The sequence below is a fragment of the Gopherus evgoodei genome, chromosome 14 (assembly GCF_007399415.2).
Source record: "Gopherus evgoodei ecotype Sinaloan lineage chromosome 14, rGopEvg1_v1.p, whole genome shotgun sequence".
Taxonomy (NCBI): domain Eukaryota; kingdom Metazoa; phylum Chordata; order Testudines; family Testudinidae; genus Gopherus; species Gopherus evgoodei.
In genome coordinates, this window is record NC_044335.1 from 33506594 (window position 1) to 33526126 (window position 19533).

Genomic DNA, 19533 nt, shown 5'->3' on the forward strand with positions numbered 1-19533 from the left:
TACAAAGGATGAATATACGCAAACAGCACAGGAATGCAGGGGCAAGATTAGAAAGGCAAAGGCACAAAATGAGCTCAAACTAGCTATGGGAATAAAGGGAAACAAGAAGACTTTTTATCAATACATTAGAAGCAAGAGGAAGACCAAGGACAGGGTAGGCCCACTGCTCAGTGAGAAGGGAGAAACAGTAACAGGAAACTTGAAAATGGCAGAGAGGCTTAATGACTTCTTTGTTTTGGTCTCACCGAGAACTCTGAAGGAATGTCTAACATAGTGAATGCTAATGGGAAGGGGGTAGGTTTAGAAGAGAAAATAAAAAAAGAACACATTAAAAATCTCTTAGAAAAGTTAGACGCCTACAAGTCACCAGGGCCTGACGAAATGCATCCTAGAATACTCAAGGAGCTAACATAGGAGGTATCTAAGCCTCTAGCTACTATCTTTGGAAAATCATGGGAGACAGGAGAGATTCCAGAAGACTGGAAAAGGGCAAACATAGTGCCCATCTACAAAAAAGGAAATTAAAACAACCCAGGAAACTACAGACCAGTTAGTTTAACTTTGATGCCAGGGAAGATAATGGAGCAAGTAATTAAGGAAATCATCCGCAAACACTTGGAAGGTGGTAAGGTGATAGGTAATAGCCAGCATGGATTTGTAAAGAATAAATCATGTCAAACTAATCTGATAGCTTTCTTTGATAGGATAATCAGTCTTGTGGATAAGGGAGAAGCAGTGGATGTGGTATACCTAGACTTTTAGTAAGGCATTTGATATGGTCTCACATGATATTCTTATCGATAAACTAGACAAATACAACTTAGATGGGGCTACTATAAGGTGGGTACATAACTGGCTGGATAACCGTACTCAGAGAGTGGTTATTAATGGTTCCCAATCCTGCTGGAAAGGTATAATGAGTGGTGTTCCACAGGGATCTGTTTTGGGACTGGCTCTGTTCAATATCATCAATGACTTAGATATTGGCGTAGAAAGTATGCTTATTAAGTTTGCAGATGATACCAAACTGGGAGGGATTGCAACTGCTTTGGAGGATAGGGTCAAAATTCAAAATGATCTGGACAAATTGGAGAAATAGTCTGAGGAAAACAGGATGAAGTTTAACAAAGACAAATTCAAAGTGCTCCACTTAGGAAGGAACAATCGGTTTCATACATACTGAATGGGAAGAGACTGTCTAGGAAGGAGTACGGTGGAAAGGGATCCAGGGATTATAATGGACCACAAGCTAAATATGGGTCAACAGTATGATGCTGTTGCAAAAAAAGAAAACGTGATTCTGAGATGCATTAACAGGTTGTCACGGAGTGTGGGGGAGTCCAGCCCTGCACCCCTCTTCCTGGGACCCACAGTGACTCTCAGCCAGCCAGTAAAACAGAAGGTTTATTGGACAACAGGAACACAGGTTACAGCAGAGCTTGCAGGCACAGTCAGGACCCCTCCACCGAGTCCTTCTGGGCTTTCAGGGTGCTTGGATCCTAGCTAGGATACCCTGAATTCCGCCCACACAGCCCCAAGCCCAAACTCAAACTGCTTCCCTCCTGCCACTCCCTTCCTTTGTCCCCTTCCCGGGCAAAGGTGTTGACCTTTCCCCTCCCTTACCTAGCTCAGGTTACAGGTTCTGGCATCGTCCATCCCCTAAAGTCCTCCCCTGCTCTCCCACTCCCCACACAGACAGTCCCTACTGCATCACATCTCTCCCCCCTTCGAGACTGAACTGAGCCGGGTCACTCTGCCCAGTGACCTGGGGAAGTTCAGGGTCCCCTCTCCGGGACAACGCATCCGCTGTTAGGTTGGCACTTCCCTTCACATGGACCATGTCCATGTCATAGTCCTGCAGGAGCAGGCTCCACCTCAGGAGCTTGGCATTGGCTCCTTTCATCTGGTGCAGCCAGGTCAGGGGAGAGTGGTCGGTGTACACGGTGAAGTGTCGCCCAAAGAGATATGGCTCTAGCTTCTTAAGGGCCCACACCATGGCCAGGCATTCCTTCTCGATGGCCGCGTAGCTTTGTTCCCGGGGTAGCAGCTTCTTACTCAGGTACACGATGGGGTGTCTCTCCCCCTTTTCATCCTCTTGCATTAACACCGCCCCCAGTCCCGTGTCTGAGGCATCGGTGAACACCATAAAGGGTTTGTCAAAATCTGGGTTTGCCAGAACTGGGCCACTAACCAGAGCCTCCTTCAGCGCCCGGAAAGCCTCCTGGCACTGCTCAGTCCAGATCACCTTGTCTGGCTTCCCCTTTTCGCACAGTTCAGTGACGGAGCCGGCTATGGCACTAAAGTGGGGCACAAACCTTCGATAGTACCCCGCCATCCCAATAAAGGCCTGGACCTGCTTTTTGGTTTGGGGAGCAGGCCAGTCTCTGATTACCTCCACCTTGGCTGGTTCCGGCTTCAGGCAGCCGCTCCCCACCCGATGGCCCAGGTAAGATACTTCAGCCATTCCCACCTTGCACTTCTCAGCCTTTACTGTTAACCCAGCCTTTCGGAGTTGGTCCAGGACTTGTTTAACCTGGGACATGTGGTCCTCCCAGGTCTGGCTGAAGACGCAGATGTCGTCAATATACGCCACGGCAAAACTCTCCATCCCCCTCAGTAGCTGATCCACCAGGCGCTGGAAGGTGGCCGGCGCTCCCTTGAGGCCGAAGGGCAGGGTCAGAAACTCGTAGAGCCCCAGAGGGGTGATAAAGGCCGATTTCAGCCTGGCATCTGCGTCCAGCGGCACTTGCCAATAGCCTTTGGTAAGATCCATAGTGGTGAGGTACCGAGCACCTCCCAGCTTATCTAGGAGCTCGTCAGGCCTGGGCATAGGGTAGGCATCAGATACGGTGATGGCATTGAGCTTTCGATAGTCCACACAGAACCGGATTGACCCATCCTTCTTGGGGACCAGCACCACTGGCGAGGCCCAAGGGCTGGAAGACGGCTGGATCACCCCCAAAGCCAGCATGTCCCTGACCTCTCTTTCTAGGTCCTGGGCAGTTTTCCCAGTGACTCGAAAAGGGGAGCATCTTATAGGGGGATGTGACCCGGTCTCCACCCGGTGGACAGTCAAATTAGTGCGTCCAGGCTGGTTGGAAAACAGCTGTTGGTATAGATGCAGCACCCCCCTGATCTCAGCATGCTGGCCCGGGGTCAGCTGATCAGAGAGGGGAATCGCCTCCACCGGGGAACCCGCTTTGGTCCCAGGGAATAGATCTACTAAGGGGTCATCTCCCTGCCCCTCCCAATGTCCACACACAGCCAACACCACATTCCCCCTGTCATAGTATGGTTTCATCATGTTCACATGGTACACCCGACGGTGATGTGCCCGGTTTGACAGCTCCACCACATAGTTTACCTCATTCAGTTGCTTGATAACCTTGAAGGGCCCTTCCCAGGCGGCCTGGAGTTTGTTTCTCCTCACGGGGATGAGAACCATTACCTGATCTCCGGTGGCGAAGGCACGGGCCCGTGCCGTGCGGTCATACCAGACCTTCTGCCTCCTCTGGGCTCGGGCCAGATTCTCCCTGGCCAGGCCCATGAGCTCGGCCAGTCTTTCCCGGAAGGTCAGGACATACTCCACCACTGACTCTCCCTCGGGAGCGGCCTTCCCCTCCCATTCATCCCTCATCAGGTCTAGGGGCCCCCTCACCCACCTTCCATACAACAGTTCGAAAGGTGAAAACCCGGTAGATTCCTGGGGTACCTCCCTGTACGCAAACAGCAGGTGAGGTAAGTACTTGTCCCAATCTTGCGGATGCTGATTCATAAATGTTTTTAGCATCCTCTTCAGCGTCCCGTTGAACCTTTCTACCAGCCCATTGGACTGGGGGTGATACACTGAGGCCCAGTTGTGCTGGACCCCACATTTCTGCCATAAGGACCGGAGCAGGGCCGACATGAAGTTGGACCCCTGGTCCGTTAAGACCTCCTTGGGGAACCCCAACCGTCTGAAAATTGTCAGCAGCGCATCTGCCACTGTGTCTGCTTCGATAGAGGACAAGGCCACCGCCTCGGGGTAGCGAGTGGCAAAATCCACCACCACCAGGATGTATTTCTTCCCTGACCGGGTCGTCTTGCTGAGGGGTCCCACTATGTCCATGGCCACCTTCTGGAAAAGTTCTTCTATGATGGGTAAAGGCCTCAAAGCCGCTTTCCCCTTGTCCCGGGCCTTCCCCACTCTCTGGCAGGGGTCACAGGATTGGCAGTACTGTCGGACATGAGTAAAGACCCCAGGCCAGTAAAAGTTCTGTAGCAGCCTCTGCCTGGTGCGCCGGATTCCCTGGTGCCCTGCGAGAGGGATGTCATGGGCCAGGTACAGTAGCTTGTGACGGAACTTCTGGGGAACCACCAGCTGCCTCCTGATCCCCCATGACTCTACTTCCCCTGGGGGAGTCCATTCTCGGTACAGGCACCCCTTCTCCCACAGGAACCTCTCCTTGCAACCTCTCCTCATGGTCTGTACCGCACTAAGGTCAGCCTGGTCCCTGTGCTTCCGCAAGGAGGGATCTTTCTGCAACTCGGCCTGGAACTCAGCAGCTGGAACAGGAATAGGAATGGGGACCGGCTCTCTCTTGCTGGCTGGGTCTGAGGCCGCAGCCTCTCTGCACCGTGCCCCTGGGCGTTCCCCGCTCCCTGAGTTAGGGTCCTGCACCTCAGGTCGAGTACCTTCCCCGTTGTCGGGGAGCAGTGCCATTTGCCGACTCTGACTACGAGTCACGACCAGGGCACTCTGGGTGTTACTAGGCCAGTCCTCAAGGTCCCCTCCCATTAACACGTCAGTGGGCAAATATTGGTGTACCCCCACATCCTTGGGGCCCTCCTTGGCCCCCCATTTCAGGTGTACTCTTGCCACAGGTACCTTGAATGGGGTCCCGCCCACGCCCATCAGGGTCAGGTAGGTGTCGGGCACCATCCGATCTGAGGCCACCACCTCGGGCCGGGCCAGCGTCACCTCTGCGCCCGTGTCCCAGTACCCAGTGACCTTCCTCCCATCCACTTCCAGGGAAACAATGCACTCTTTCCGGAGGGGCAGCCCCGCGCCCACCCGGTAAACCAAAAACCCGGAACCTGGAGCATCCACAGGTGGTATGTTGCCAACCCCCCTTTCCTGGGAATGTAGCCCCTCCTCCGATTGGGTTTTTACCCAGTCCACCCTCTGCGGGTTGGGTCTGCTTGGTCTGTCCCTGAGCTTGGGGCACTGGGTCCGTATGTGACCTCGTTGGCCACAGCGATAGCAGCCCATATCTCGTGGGTCCCCTTGAGTGGGTCGGAGGGACCTGCCGCTGGATGTTCCCCTTTTGGGGGGGTTCTCCATAGGCCCCCTTTGGGAGGTCCCATGATGACTCTCTCTCTGCGTTGAGGCAGGCCTGCTCCTTCGAGACTGCTCCCTGCCATCCCCTGCCCGACTGTCCACAAATTGGTCGGCCAGCTGGCCTGCATGCTGCGGGTTCTTCGGCTTCTGGTCCATCAACCACAGCCTCAGGTCGGACGGGCACTGCTCGTACAGGTGCTCCAGTATGAATAGGTCAAGCAGGTCCTCTTTAGTTTGGGCCCCAGCTGTCCACTTGCGGGCATACCCCTGCGCCTGGTTGACCAGTTGTAGGTATGTGACCTCACGGGTTTTACGCTGGCTCCGGAACTTTTTCCGGTACATCTCAGGAGTCAGCCCAAACTCGCGGAGCAGGGCCTGTTTGAACAGTTCGTAGTCCCCTGCCTCCGCCCCTTTCAGTCGGCTGTACACCTCCACGGCTGTGGAGTCCAGTAAGGGGGTGAGAACTGCAATCCTGTCTGCAGGGTCAACCCTGTGCAGCTCGCAGGCATTCTCAAAGGCCGTCAGGAAGGTATCTATGTCCTCCCCCTCCTTACGCCGGGGCAGCAAGTGCTTATCAAAGCTCTTTGTAGGCTTGGGTCCCCCCTCACTCACCGCAGCCGGAGCCTCACTGCTCCTCAGCCGTGCCAGGTCCAGCTCATGTTTACGCTGGTTCTCCTTCTCCTCCCGCTCATGTTCACGCTGTTTCTCCTTCTCCTCCCACTCACGCTGGCGCTGGTTCTCCTCATGTTTACGCTGGTTCTCCTCATGTTCACGCTGTTTCGCCTTCTCCTCCAGCTCTCGCCTCTTTAACTCGAGCTCTTCCCGTCTCAGCTCCCTTTCATATTCCAGCCGCCTCCACTCCACGGATGCCGAGCGTTGCCGGGAGGATCCCCTGCTGGGCGGTGAGCTTCGCCGTGAGGCTCCCCTGCTGGCCGGGGGGGTCACGGTGCCCTCGGTATACACTGGGCTCCTCCCTGCCCTTCCCCTAGGCCTAGGAAGGGAGGGTCTCGGGAAGCCCTCGTCCGCCGGCTGACCACTCCCAGCGGGGACAGACACTGGTGCCTGCGCTGCATCTGCTCGGCTGCTTCCCTCAGAGACAGGGCTCCGTTCATTCATGCGGTCTCCCTGCTCCAGCTGGGCAATCAGCTGGTCCTTGCTGAGCCTCCCCGGGCGCAACCCCCTCTGCTTGCACAGCTCCAGCAGGTCGCACTTGCGCCACTTGGCATACATCTTCCTGCTGGCCACTCACAAGCCGGGGTGCTCCCTGCTCCCCACGGTTTCCAGGGGGACCCCTAGTGCACCAGCCCTTCTTGAGGTCACCACCTCTCTGCCAGGGTCAAGCTGCAGACTCCTCCGCCCCTGGGACCGCTCGCTGCAATCCCCCGGGGGACCCTGTTACTCGCTGGGCACACACTCCCAGGGGTTAATCACCCCTTCGTTTTACTGCTCCCCAGTCACTTACTGCAGGAAGCGCCGTCCACGGGGTGCAGTATATCCCACCGCTACCACCAGTTGTCACGGAGTGTGGGGGAGTCCAGCCCTGCACCCCTCTTCCTGGGACCCACAGTGACTCTCAGCCAGCCAGTAAAACAGAAGGTTTATTGGACAACAGGAACACAGGTTACAGTAGAGCTTGCAGGCACAGTCAGGACCCCTCCACCGAGTCCTTCTGGGCTTTCAGGGTGCTTGGATCCTAGCTAGGATACCCTGAATTCCGCCCACACAGCCCCAAGCCCAAACTCAAACTGCTTCCCTCCTGCCACTCCCTTCCTTTGTCCCCTTCCCGGGCAAAGGTGTTGACCTTTCCCCTCCCTTACCTAGCTCAGGTTACAGGTTCTGGCATCGTCCATCCCCTAAAGTCCTCCCCTGCTCTCCCACTCCCCACACAGACAGTCCCTACTGCATCACACAGGTGTGTTATGAGCAAGATACAAGAGGTAATTCTTTCACTCTTCTCTGCGCTAGTCAGGCCCCAGCTGGAGTATTGCGTCCAGTTCAAGAAAGATGTGGAGAAATTGGAGAGGGTCCAGAGAACAGCAACAAGAATGATTAAAGGTCTAGAGAACATGACCTGTGAAGGAAGGCTGAAACAACTGAGCTTGTTTAGTTTGGAAAAGAGAAGACTGAGAGGGGACATGATAGCAGTTTTCAGGGATCTAAAAGGGTGTCATAAGGAGATGAGAGAAAACTTGTTCATCATAGCCTCTAAGGATAGAACAAGAAGCAATGGGCTTAAACTGCAGCAAGGGAGGTTTAGCTTGGACATTAGGAAAAAGTTCCTGTCAGAGTGGTTAAACATTGGAATAAACTGCCTAGGGAAGTTGTTGAATTGCCATCTCTGGAGATATTTAAGAGTAGGGTAGGTAAATGTCTATCAGGGATGGTCTAGACAGCATTTGGTCCTGCCATGAGGACAGGGGACTGGACTCAATGACCTCTCGGGGTCCCTTCCAGTTCTAGAGTCTATGAGGCCAGGCTCCCGTGCTCAAATGTGTGAATGAACAGTGTTCTTATTGTGTTAACACATGACCCTGATACCCAGACATCCCTTCCTGGGCTATTTGTCTGGATGCAGGTTGAATCATCAAGTCCTAATTAACCTGCCCAGGAAAACCTGCATGTGCTGCAGACCACCTGCTTGGGAGATGCCACAAGGCTCTGGCCCTTTGCTGAGCTGACCCCAGGCAGGGACTGGCCTTGCTTAAGGTGACCAGATGTCCCAATTTCACATGGACAGTCCCGATTTTGGAGTCTTTTTCTTATATAGGCTCCTATTACCCCCCACCCCATCCCGATTTTTCAGATTTGCTGACTGGTCAGCCTAGCCCTGCTCCTGCAGCAAGCCCGGCCCACCTAGCCCACGGTCCGGCGCCTGGGGGGCCGCTAGGGGGATACCCCAGGGAGAAGACGGGCTCCGGCGGCTGTTTGCTAAACATCCCAACAACCGGAACCGCCCCCTGACATCAGCGGCAGGGCGGGGACTGCGACACCCGTGATGCACCGGGGCGAGGGAGGGAGGGACGGCGAGCGGGGACTGCAACTCCCGTGGTGCACCGGGGTGGGGAGGAGCTTGGCCTGCGACTCCCGGGATGCATCGGGCCCGGCATGGGGCCGCACGTTAGTCTGTTGCGCTTGCGCTCACACCTCTCCCTTGGTCTCAGGGCAGCGCCTCCTACGGCAACTTCCGCTTCCGGCCTTACAGAGCCCTAGTCCTGGAAACGGAAAGTCCCGAGCCCCGCAATGGCCGATGGGAGATGGAGTCTGGGTGACACTAGATTTCCCATAGCGCCGCGGGGCCCTTAATGGCCAGGAGGCCGGGGGAACACCACGCTTCCCACAATGCATCACTTCACTTCTCCCCTGCCCGTCTAGGGTCTCTGCCGCGGAGCTTACGTCATATCTGTGCGACAGAGACAGAAGGGAGTCCTCGCTCCTTCCCCTACGCCGGCCACAGCCTGGATTCACCCGCAGGGTCCGTGGCGGGGGGGATGAGAGTGAGGTGCCACGTAGAGTGTGGGGGGGGGTGGGTAGATGGGGGGCAGGGGTCCTGGACAGTGTGTGTGTGGGGGGGGGGAGCTGTGGGTAGATGGGGGGCAGGTGCCCTGGAGAGTGAGTGAGTGTGGGGGGGCTGTGGGTAGATGGGGGGCAGGTGCCCTGGGCAGTGAGTGTGTATGTGTGGGGGGGGACTGTGGGTAGATGGGGGGCAGGTGCCCTGGACAGTGAGTGTGGGGGGGGCTGTGGGTAGATGGGGGGCAGGTGCCCTGGAGAGTGAGTGAGTGTGTGTGGGGGGGGCTGTGGGTAGATGGGGGGCAGGTGCCCTGGACAGTGAGTGTGGGGGGGGGGCTGTGGGTAGATGGTGGGCGGGGCCCTGGACAGTGAGTGTGTGTGGGAGGGGGCTGTAGGTAGATGGGGGGCAGGTGCCCTGGAGAGTGAGTGTGTGGGAGGGGGCTGTGGGTAGGTGAGGGGCAGGTGCCCTGGAGAGTGAGTGTGTGAGGGGGGGCTGTAGGTAGGGGGGAAGGCTAGGGGGCGAGATGCCCAGAGAGTGGACGGGGGCCATAGGTAGATGGAAGGACCTAGGGGCTTTGCTCTCTGACTCCTCCTTTTCTCCCCCTGCAGAGCCTGAGGCATGAAGCCACCAGTTCGGACCCGCTCAGCCCCCACCCGTTACGAAACGGGGCTCCCTGCATGCCATGCACCCACTCGGGCCTCCTGGACATTGCGGGAGAAGCGGCAACTGATCAAGGCCCTGAAGTCCCAGGCCCCTCAAGGGGAGTTACAGGCAGCGCTGTTGCGGGAGCATTTGCCCCGTAAGAGTGAGGCTGAGGTGAGCGGGGTCTGGTCCTAGTCAAGCTGGTAACTGACCAGGTCAGGTTCAGAATAAGGGTAATTAGGGAACAGCAGTCTCTCTGCTAACAAAAGAGAAAGGGTGCCCAATCTCCTGGTTGGCTTGGGAAGGGAGGGCCATCATCGTACTACCCTGCAGGTTGGGGTACTCTCCACTGTTCAGGTTGGGGTGGGGAAACCTAGTGCTGCCTGGCTCCTTTTATTTCTGTTTATGTTGGCCCCTGATTTTGGCAGCACTAGAGGTGGTTTTGGCTTATGCATCTTCTGTAGCTTAGGGGTTTTGCAGGCTGTGGGCTGCTGTGGGTGATGTCTTGCCCCTTATCTACCACTGGCAGTCACAGCTGCTCCCTGCCCGCTTTCTCCACAGCATTTTCTATCCAGATATCTTATCGGTTCCCATCACTGTAGTACCTAAGCCAGGGGTCAGCAAACATTTTGGCCCGAGGGCCTCATTGAGGAATAGAAATTGTATGGTGGGCCATGAATGCTCAGAAAATTGGGGTACGAGCTTTGGTGTGGGGCTGGGGATGAGAAGTTTGGCATGTAGGAGGGTGCGCTGGACTGGGACCAAGGGGTTTGGAGGGTGGGAGGGGGATCAGGGCTGGTGCAGGAAAGGGTGCAAGTTCTGAAAGGAGATGCGAGTGATGGATTGGGGCTGAGGATGAGAAGTTTGGGGGTGCAGGAGGGTGTTCTGGGTTGGGATCAAGGGGTTTGGAGAGTGCGAAGGGGATCAGGGCTGGGGCAGGGAGTTGGGGCATGGGGAGAGGCTCGGGGTGCAGGCTCTGAGCAGCGCTTACCTTAAGCGGTTCCTGAAAGCAGTGGCGTGTCCCTTTTCCGGCTCCTATGCAGAGGCATGGTCAGACAGCTCTGCATGCTGCCTCGTCTGCAGGCACTGTCCCTGGAGCTCCCATTGGAGTGCTGAAGGGGACCATTGGAGCGCGTAAGAGCTGAGTGGGGCCATGCTGCAGCTTCCGGGAGCTGCGTAGTGCAGCCCCTGACCTGCTTCCTGGCCGGAACTTGCTGGCCATAGTTTGCCTACCCCTGATCTAGGTGCAGACATCTCCTCCCGTGGCTTTTCAGGCCTAAAACTTTTTTGGTCCTTCTTATTAGTTGTACAGTCCTTTTGCAAGTTCATCCCACTAACTCATTGCTGTCTGGAACCAGAGAGGGTTTTCGGAGAGGTGGAATGGACACTCAGTTCAGGTGCAGCTATGTAGTCCAGTTGGGATAGAAGGCATTCAGCCACGCCCTTCCCAGCCCACCCATGAGCTGTTTATTGCGGGAGGGGCATCTTTGTATGCTGCTATGCCTGAACTTCCCCGTTTTGCAGATTCTGGCCTTCATCCACCAGCTGAAGGGCCGCGTAGCAAGGGAGGCCATACAGATGGAGTATCGCCGCTGCCGGGAGGAGCAGACACGCAAGGAAACTGAGGTCCTAGCTCCTATCGAGGTATGGCTTAGAGAGAGAGAGAACCTGGGAATCAGGGCTGGTGTTGTGTGGAGGTGGGCAGGGCTGGTTTGTCTGTACAGCACCAGGGCAAGGGTGAGTTTGATTGTGCTGTACCAGGATGGGCTTGAGGCACATGGCTTTTGCTGTGAGTCAGCCTTTCTGGAGCTGTCCCTCTCATCTGTGCTCTCCTTGCCCTCTGCTGGCTGGGCTCATGCTTCTCGCACTGTGGCTGTGTGGAAGTGGATGGGTCCCTGATTCCAGTGCACTAACTGAAATCTGCCTCTCAGGTCTGGACAGATCTTGCTGAGAAGCTGACGGATAAGCTGGAAGAAACCGTGACAGCAGCTTTCTCTCAGGTAACAGGCGTCAGCTCTCAGTGACACCCGCAAGATCCCACTGGGGCCAAGAACTCAGCAGGGTCAGAGACTTCTACAGAGAATGGAAAATCTGGCCAGTGATAGGGCTCAAGCCTGCCAGTCCCTTCTGGTCACTAGTAGGAAACATCCCTGCTACAGGCAGGCTATTCCATCAGGAATTCTACCACATTCCTCTGTGGTCACATGGCCTCATTGCTGCAGTGACCAAGCAGCAGTTCACCCTTCCTGTTGGTGTGGGGGAAACTGAGGTACATACTGTGAAACCACTTGCCTGATATCATGCAGCAGGTCAGGGGCAGAGCTCAGAGTAGAACCCAGCTGTTCTGACATTGAGTGTTGCTCTCCCAATTGCTGCTTTTTGTGCAGCTTAGCTACGTAAAGATGAAGAGATTGAAGTGGGGCATGGGCAATGGTAGCTCTGCCACCTGTCCCGGCAGTGAGCAAATCCGTTCCCTTGCCATGCACCTCATAAATAACCACATCTCCTCTCACTCCTGGATATCAGAGATTTCCCCCAGAGAGCATCAAGCTGTCCAAAGCCCCTGTAGCTTATTGCATTGCATTTCGTTCTGCTTCACTGTGCTGCATGGTGGCTGGCTCTCCTGGCCCAGTCTCACCCTGAGGAAGGTCTGCTGTTCGATCAGGGAGTGCCTGACGTAGCGGGAGGCTGCCCTGAGAGTGTCTGGCATTTCTGGAAAGGGGGTTCCCATTCCTCCTCCTTCCTGAGCTCCTACTTGTAGCTAGACAAATTCAGAGTAGAAATAAGGCACAACATTGTAACAGTGATGAGAATGAACCGTTGGAACAGCTAATTTTAAAATCAAGAGTGGAAGTTTATTGAAAAGATCTGCTCTAGTTCAAACACTAATTAATTCAGGCGAGTTCTGTGGCTTGTGTCATGTCGGAGGTCAGACTAGATGATTCTGTCCCTTAGAATCTCTGAATTTCAGGTTCTGACCATCGCAGTCACCGAGCCGCTTGGTTTGCTCCACTCAATTCCCCAGAAGCTGACCAGAGCTGCAGAGAAGAAGGTCCTTCCAGACTCCTCAAGCCAGCGTGATGCATCGCCAGCCCCTGATGATGCAGCAAGAAATGGAGATGCTGCCCCAGACCCCCCCGCAGCAGCTCAGTCCTCCAGCACTAGCACAGACCCAGGTGTTCATGGGGAACTAGAGAAATTCAGCGTGGACTTTGAGAAGATTTACAAATATTTATCGATGCTCTCCAGGGACATCAAAGTGCCTGAGCTCTCGCCATGTGGTGAGTTGGGATCCAAAAAGCTACATGTTTGTGATCTTCAGGGAGGGAACCAGCTGGCTGTGATAGCTGTCACTCACCCATAGCGTAGCTCAGTGTGTGACACCAGCAAACCTTGGTGACGTGTACTGTTACTCGAACTGTGGAAATTAATCCAAGGCCACCTAGAGGCTCACTGGCACCGTATGTGTTCCCTGGGATCTTGTAACCACCACTAGCCCATTGCCAGTCAGTAGCTTCCTCCAGAGTCTGGAAATTGATCTGCTCCCTTGCCTGTTTCAGGAGGAGGGGAGCGTTTGCTTTGTCCTAGTACTTGCCTCCACTTTCCTCTTCGTGGCATTCCTGGCCATCCTTCTGCAGACAGTGCTGGAGGGCTGAGTGGGTGCACGTGCTTAGGGGTCCCTCTTGTGCTGAGATGGTGGATTGGGGAGTCCTGGCCCACCTCCGTCTTCTCCATTCTCATACTTGTATATTGCTTGATGAGCGCTAGTCACCTTATAAACAGAGACCTTGTCCTCAGACTGAGGTGAACAAAGCAGCGGTACATGATTCCTGGCCTCCCATGCGCAAAGCATTGGCTCCTTCAGATCCGCCAGCTGAAAACACATTCCTTTTCTTAGTGAGCATTTCTGTGGCGAGATTGATTGGAGCATTGTAGCCATGTGCTGGTTAATCAAGATGTCCCATGATCCTGGCCCTGGGGGGATTTTAATGGGCCAAGGGACGGTTGTCAGCCATTTACTGCCACTTCCTCTACTGACTTGACACGGGGACTGAGGGACCTGAGTGTGATTGGAATGGGGAATTAGTGCAGAGTGCGTGCGTGAGTTTGGAGCCTGGGGCATGCATCTGTTCATGCTTATGGATCCAGGGCCAGAATGTAGCCTCTGTTCCGCAGGCATGAGTGACAAGGTTCAGGATGGCTAATAATTAACAATTTTTTTTAATCAATTTTAAAATAGGGGTTTTTTTATATTTAAGTTCAGCACACTTTTCCTTTTATAAAATAAACCTCTTTGAAATTGACAACCTATGCTGAGATCAAACCTTACTATAATCTATTACAATAATTTAAATAACAAAAAATATTCAAACAGTGCATGTTTGCTGCCAAATTTCAATAAAGTCAAACCGCTGGTTTGGTAAAAGTCACTGACCAAGCACCTGGAAGTAGAGTTTGCTGAAATTTAATCTCTTCTCTTCCGTATGAGGAGAGATTAATAACACTGGGAGTGTTCAGTCTAGAAAAGAGAAGACGAAGGGGGGTTGTGATAGAGGTCTATAAAATTATGAACCATGTGGAGAAAGTAAATGGATAAGCGTTACTGACATCTTCACGTAAGACAAGAACCCAGGGTCACCTAATGAAATTAATAGGCAGCAGGAGTAAAAGAAACATAAGAAAGTATTTTGTCACACAACGCACAGTTAACCTGTGGAATTTGTTGCTAGGGATGTTGTAAAGACCAAAATTATAGTTCTTAAAAAAACTCAACAACTGCCCTGTTCTGTTCATTCCCTCTGAAGCATCTGGCACCGGCCACTGTCAAGACAGGATACTGGGCTAGATGAACCATTGGTTTCACCCAGTATGGCCATTCTTATGTTCTTAAACAAGCTTTTGAAAGCAGTACTCTCTCCTGTAGGTGCAAAGAGAATATTTTCTTTTGAGTTGATTCAGCTAGTTCAGTTCAGTGACTAGCCCATTCAAAACCGAGACACTGAGAGAGAGTTGGAAAGCTTGTTTTCCTCTTGCAATCTATGAATGAAAATAAGAGTGAGATGTATAAGTTCTAAGACCACAGTTTATCACAACATTTTGTATTTAAAACTTTCTTTTTTCTTGTATATCCAGCACATTTAAGGAGGTTTTTTAAAAAACAATTGCAACATGCTGTTTCTATGCATTTAGCTGAATTCCAGTTTCCATCGAAATGGAGTTTATCAGAAATCATGTGTAAAAAATTGTCTAGTAAATAGCAAATGCATCATTCACCATTTCGTAACATAATTTTCTGGTTAGCAAAAAGAAGCACCAGGTTGAGTGAAAAGGGTATATTTAGTTGCAAAGCTGCATGTTTTAATGGTTTCCAATCAATGAGAATCAACCTCTCTTTAGGAAAATAACTGAAAAGTACAATGCAAACCAAGATTAAAAACAGATTACCGAATATACTCGTTCATAAACCAAATTTTTTTTAGTAAAAAGAGAAGCACCAGAGGGTGGGGGCGGCTTATGAATGGATATAGAGAGGGCGAGGTGGGACACAGCCCCTCCCCCCAACAGAGGGAGCAAGGAGAAGCAGCAGAGCCAGAAGGGAAGAGCCAGGGCCAGAGTGTCTCCACTTCTGGCCACTCTGCTCTCTTTGCAGCCTCCGAAGCAGCTGCAGCTCCGTGGCTGGCAGGCTGCAGTCATGACGCTCAGCCCTGCCCCCCAGAGCACACTGTGGCCATGCCACCCCACCCAACTCGCTGGAACGTGCTGCGGCCGTGCCGCCCGGTCTGTCCCGCTGGAGCAGGCTGCAGCCATGCTGCCCAGCCTGCCAGAGCAGCTCCAGCCAGGCCAGAGACAACCTCCCCTGGCTCTCCCCAGACAAGGTGGGAAAGGATGGAATGGGGAGAGTGTGGGGGTCCTAGGTAGCGGTGGGATCATCAGGGGGATGGTCACGGGTTACTCCCCAATTCCCAGCTTCGCTCCCCCTGTGCCCCCCCCATTTCCCCACTAGTTGCTGTCCTGGCCCGTCAGGGTAAGCAGCTGGCGCGCCAGGACACTGTTTACTTAGGTTTACCTCCATCCCTGTGGACACTCAAGGTAAACAAGCCATCTCGGCCCACCAGCAGCTTATCCTGGTGGCCCGGGAGCCAGAGTTTGCTGACCCCTGAATTATAGGGTCATCTTATGAACAGGTCATTCACATTTTCCATTTTTACTTATCCATCTTGGTGGACGGGGGGCGGCTTATAAACAAACTGGCTTGTGATCGAGTATTAGACCAGCCTGACATGGTCCGTTCTTCCTTCCAGAGTCTGCTGTCGTGCTAGACCTGCTGATGTCCCTCCCTGAAGAGCTGAGCAACCTGGATTATGATGGATTGAAGAGCCACATGCACAGATCCTACAGGGCACTGACTGCTCGGCAGCCAGATGGGAGCAGGAAAGGGTCAGATCCCAGCTCCCGTGCAGGAGAGCTGGCTGCTGATACACCTTCTGCCAGTGTCGCCTGTGAGAGGCCTCCCACTGCTAACCTGTCTGTGAGCTGCACAGCCCCAGCAGAACCGGCACAGCCAAGTAACAACCAGGAAAGGCCCAGAAGGTCAGGGGAATGTGAACAGGGAACACAGGAAACTCCCCAGCCCAGTGTGAGCCCATCCTCAGCCCAGCATTCAGCTTCCCATGGCCAATTGCCTCCACCCCTCCACAGTCCCGCTGCAGATGCTCAAAAGTCAGTTTGGAAGGATCTGGGAATTTGCCCTTTGAACTTGTTCCTTGTTCCCTTGGAGCTTCTGGCTCGAAAGGGAGACAGTTTGGAGTGAAAATGCTGGTGGTGAGTCTTGGTTTCTCAGACCGGCGATGTAGGCAGCTGTTTCATGCTAGTTCTCTACACCAGTCCTGCTCTTGTGCTGCTGTGGGGACCCTTTAAGGGCTCTCCTGGCCCTGGACTGCAGTCCCTGGCAGGGATACAATCTCGGGAGTGTCTCTCCTGAACAATGGAGTTTTATTGAAGGTAAGAAGTGAAGTTTCATTAGCAGGAAACAACCTGGATTTGCTTGGCCCTGTGCCCAGAGTTCCATTTCCCAGCTCTGGTTGCTGGCAGAGGCTTAGCTGTGGAGTGGGTGATTGATGCCTGTTTCTAAGAAGAACATGACAGAGCTGGGTTCACAACCTTCAGATCATGTTGACTAAAGTCCTAGTTTGCTACTGACATGAAAATGAAGTTTAGTCTTTCTCCAAGAGGTGCAAAGGCTGAGCTGTGCACCTCACCGGGGACTGAAACAGACTCTTTTGGGTTCCTATCCACAGCCCTATGGCTTTGTGGAATAAAACAATGTATTCTCTCTTGATGCATGGGCTGTAAATACTGTTGTTTTCAGTTCTCTGGGCTCTGCCTGACTAGCCTGTTCTGGTCTTTTCCTGAAGTATAAATGTATTTAAAGTGTGAAATAAAAAGCTTAAAAACATCCTTCTTGAGGTAAGTCTCCCTAATCCTCCCTTCTGGAGCTGGAGGGAAGGAACTGGCTGTGACCTTCTTCTGGCAAAGCCCTATTCCTTTAACAGGCACAACGTGAGCAGGCCAGCACTGTGCATAGGGTGCCCCTTTCTAGGAAAAGAACCCTTCTTGTCAGCATAGGTGGTGTGTACAGCGAAGTGCTACATAGACAAATTCTCACCACCAGAAGTTGGTCCAATCAAAGATCATTAGGGTTGGAAGGGACCTCGAGATCATCTAGTCCACCCCCCTGCTCAAAGCAGGACCAATCCCCAAATGGCCCCCTCAAGATTGAACTCACAACCCTGGGTTTAGCAGGCCAATGCTCAAACCACTGAGCTATCCCTCCCCCTGCTATTATTACCTCTTCCACCTTGTCTCTTCAGTAGCTTCTGTCTAACATCCTCCAGTGCTAACCTGCTTCCCATTTCACTGGTATCACCATATAATTAAACCATATCATTTTTCCCAAATACAGAACGAGTCAGGAGCCTTTTAATAGAAGCCAAGCCCCAGCTCAAGCGCAGCACCTGTCCATAATCATCAGGGCTATGACCATCACCCTTACCAAACAGATATGTATCTTAGTAACAGCAACAGCGTCTGAGGCTTGGGTAGGGGAAAGGAGGGATTAAAACTCTTATAAGGCACTGGGGCTGTGGTAGGAAGACTACAATTCTCATGATGCATCAGCACTTAGGCTTCAAGGGAGTGGTTCCACCAGCACCTGAGATGGATGTGAGGGACACGGTTTCCCATGATGCACTGCGGTAGGATGGTGGGAGGTAGAGATTGGGAAGACTAAATTTCCCCTCACGTGCCTCCCAGTGCCAGAGCATGAAATACCATGAGTCCATGGTGGGGATCAGGGAGTGCGTCCTTGATTTCCTCACCTGTGGCTGCTTGATGCATATAAAGGGGAGTGGAAATTAAACCGTGGCTGCCTCCTACCTCACTGCCATGGGTCCTGCCTACTGTGCCCCCCTCAAATCCAATTTGGCCTAATTTCCAACACTACAATTTTGGTCTGTTAATTTTCAGTTCTATTTTCCTCACATGACTGCCACACAGTCCTCGTGTGCAATCAATAGACCTTTTTGTTTAGACTAATTCAGTCTACTAACATTTTTTATGCTAAGTAATTGGTCTTCACTGTTACTGTTGAGGATGTGAGGGAGATTCCCACACCTGAGCCATTCTTTTGAGTGACAGGTCTGAGGAACTGTCCCAAATTGAGGTGTCCTTAGAGCCGATTTTGGAACAGATTGATAAACTAAACAGTAATAAGTCTCCAGGACCTACTGGTATTCACCCAAGAGTTTTGAAGGAACTCAAATGTGAAATTACAGGACTACTAACTGTCATCTGTAACCTATCATTTAAATCAGCTTCTGTACCAAATGACTAGAGGAGAGCTAATGTGATGCCAATTTTTAAAAAGGGCTCCAGAGGTGAGCCTGGCAGTTAGAGACTGGTAAGCCTCACTTCAGTACCGGGCAAATTGGTTGAAACTGTCGTAAAGAAAGTAATTTGTTGGGAAATAGTCAATATGATTTTTATAAAGGGAAGTCATACCTCACTAATCTACTAGAATTCTCTGAGGGGGTCAACAAGCATGCAGACAAAGGAGATTCAGTGGATATAGTGTATTTAGATTTTTCAGAAAGCCTTTGAGAAGGTCCCTCATCAAAGGCTCTTATGCAAAATAAGGATACATGGGATAAGAGGGAAGGTTCTCTCATGGACTGGTAACTAGTTAAAAGATAGGAAACCAAGAGCAGGAATATATGGTCAGTTTTCAGAATGGAGAGAGGTAAATAGTGGTGTCCCCCAGGGGTCTGTACTGGGCCCAGTCCTATTCAACATATTCATAAATGATCTGGAAAAAGGGGTAAACTGTGAGGTGGTAAAATTTACAGATGATACAAAACTATTCAAGATAGTTAAGTACCAGGCAGACTATGAAGAGCTACAAAAGAATTTCACAAAACTGGGTGACTGGGCAACAAAATGGCAGATGAAATTTAATGTTGATAAATGCAATGTAATGTACATTAGAAAACATAATCCTAACTATACATATACAAAGATGGGGTCTAAATTAGCTGTTATCACTCAAGAAAGAGATCTTGGAGTCATTGTGGATAGTTCTCTGAAACCATCCACTCAATGTGCAGTGGCAGTCAAAAAAAGCAAACAATGTTGGGAATCATCAAGAGAGGGATATATGATAAGACACAAAATATCATATCGCCTCTATATAAATCCATGGTACGCCCACACCTTGAATACTGCGTGTAGATGTGGTTTTCACATCTCAAAAATATATTGGAATTGGAAAAGGTTCAGAAAAGGGCAACAAAAATGATTAGGGATATGGAATGGCTTCCATATGAGGAGATTAATAAGACTGGGACTTTTCAGCTTGAAAAAGAAATGACTAAGGGGGGATATGATGGAAGTCTATAAAATCATGAGTAGTATAGAGAAAGTAAATAATTAAATGTTATTTATTCTTCATAACATGAAAACTAGGGGCTACCAAATGAAATTAATAGGTAGCAGGTTTAAAACAAGC

The 19533-nt window shown here is 52.1% G+C and overlaps 1 protein-coding gene across 4 annotated transcripts; it reads left to right on the forward strand.

Annotated features, from left to right (window-relative positions):
• Nucleotides 1-8606: 8606 nt before the first annotated feature.
• On the forward strand, nt 8607-16928 carry SNAPC2 (small nuclear RNA activating complex polypeptide 2). Of its 4 annotated transcripts, none has more exons than XM_030533086.1 (6): nt 8607-8792; nt 9437-9644; nt 10995-11114; nt 11402-11470; nt 12496-12751; nt 15773-16928. In XM_030533086.1, the coding sequence occupies exons 2-6, from the start codon at nt 9447-9449 to the stop codon at nt 16279-16281; spliced, it is 1152 nt and encodes a 383-aa protein (XP_030388946.1). In that variant the 5' UTR covers nt 8607-8792; nt 9437-9446; the 3' UTR covers nt 16282-16928. The 4 variants fall into 4 exon arrangements, with proteins under 4 accessions (XP_030388946.1, XP_030388945.1, XP_030388943.1 ...); XM_030533085.1 differs by having other exon boundaries at nt 8608-8814; nt 12442-12751; XM_030533083.1 differs by having other exon boundaries at nt 8609-8819; nt 12442-12751.
• The last annotated feature ends 2605 nt before the right edge of the window (nt 16929-19533 follow it).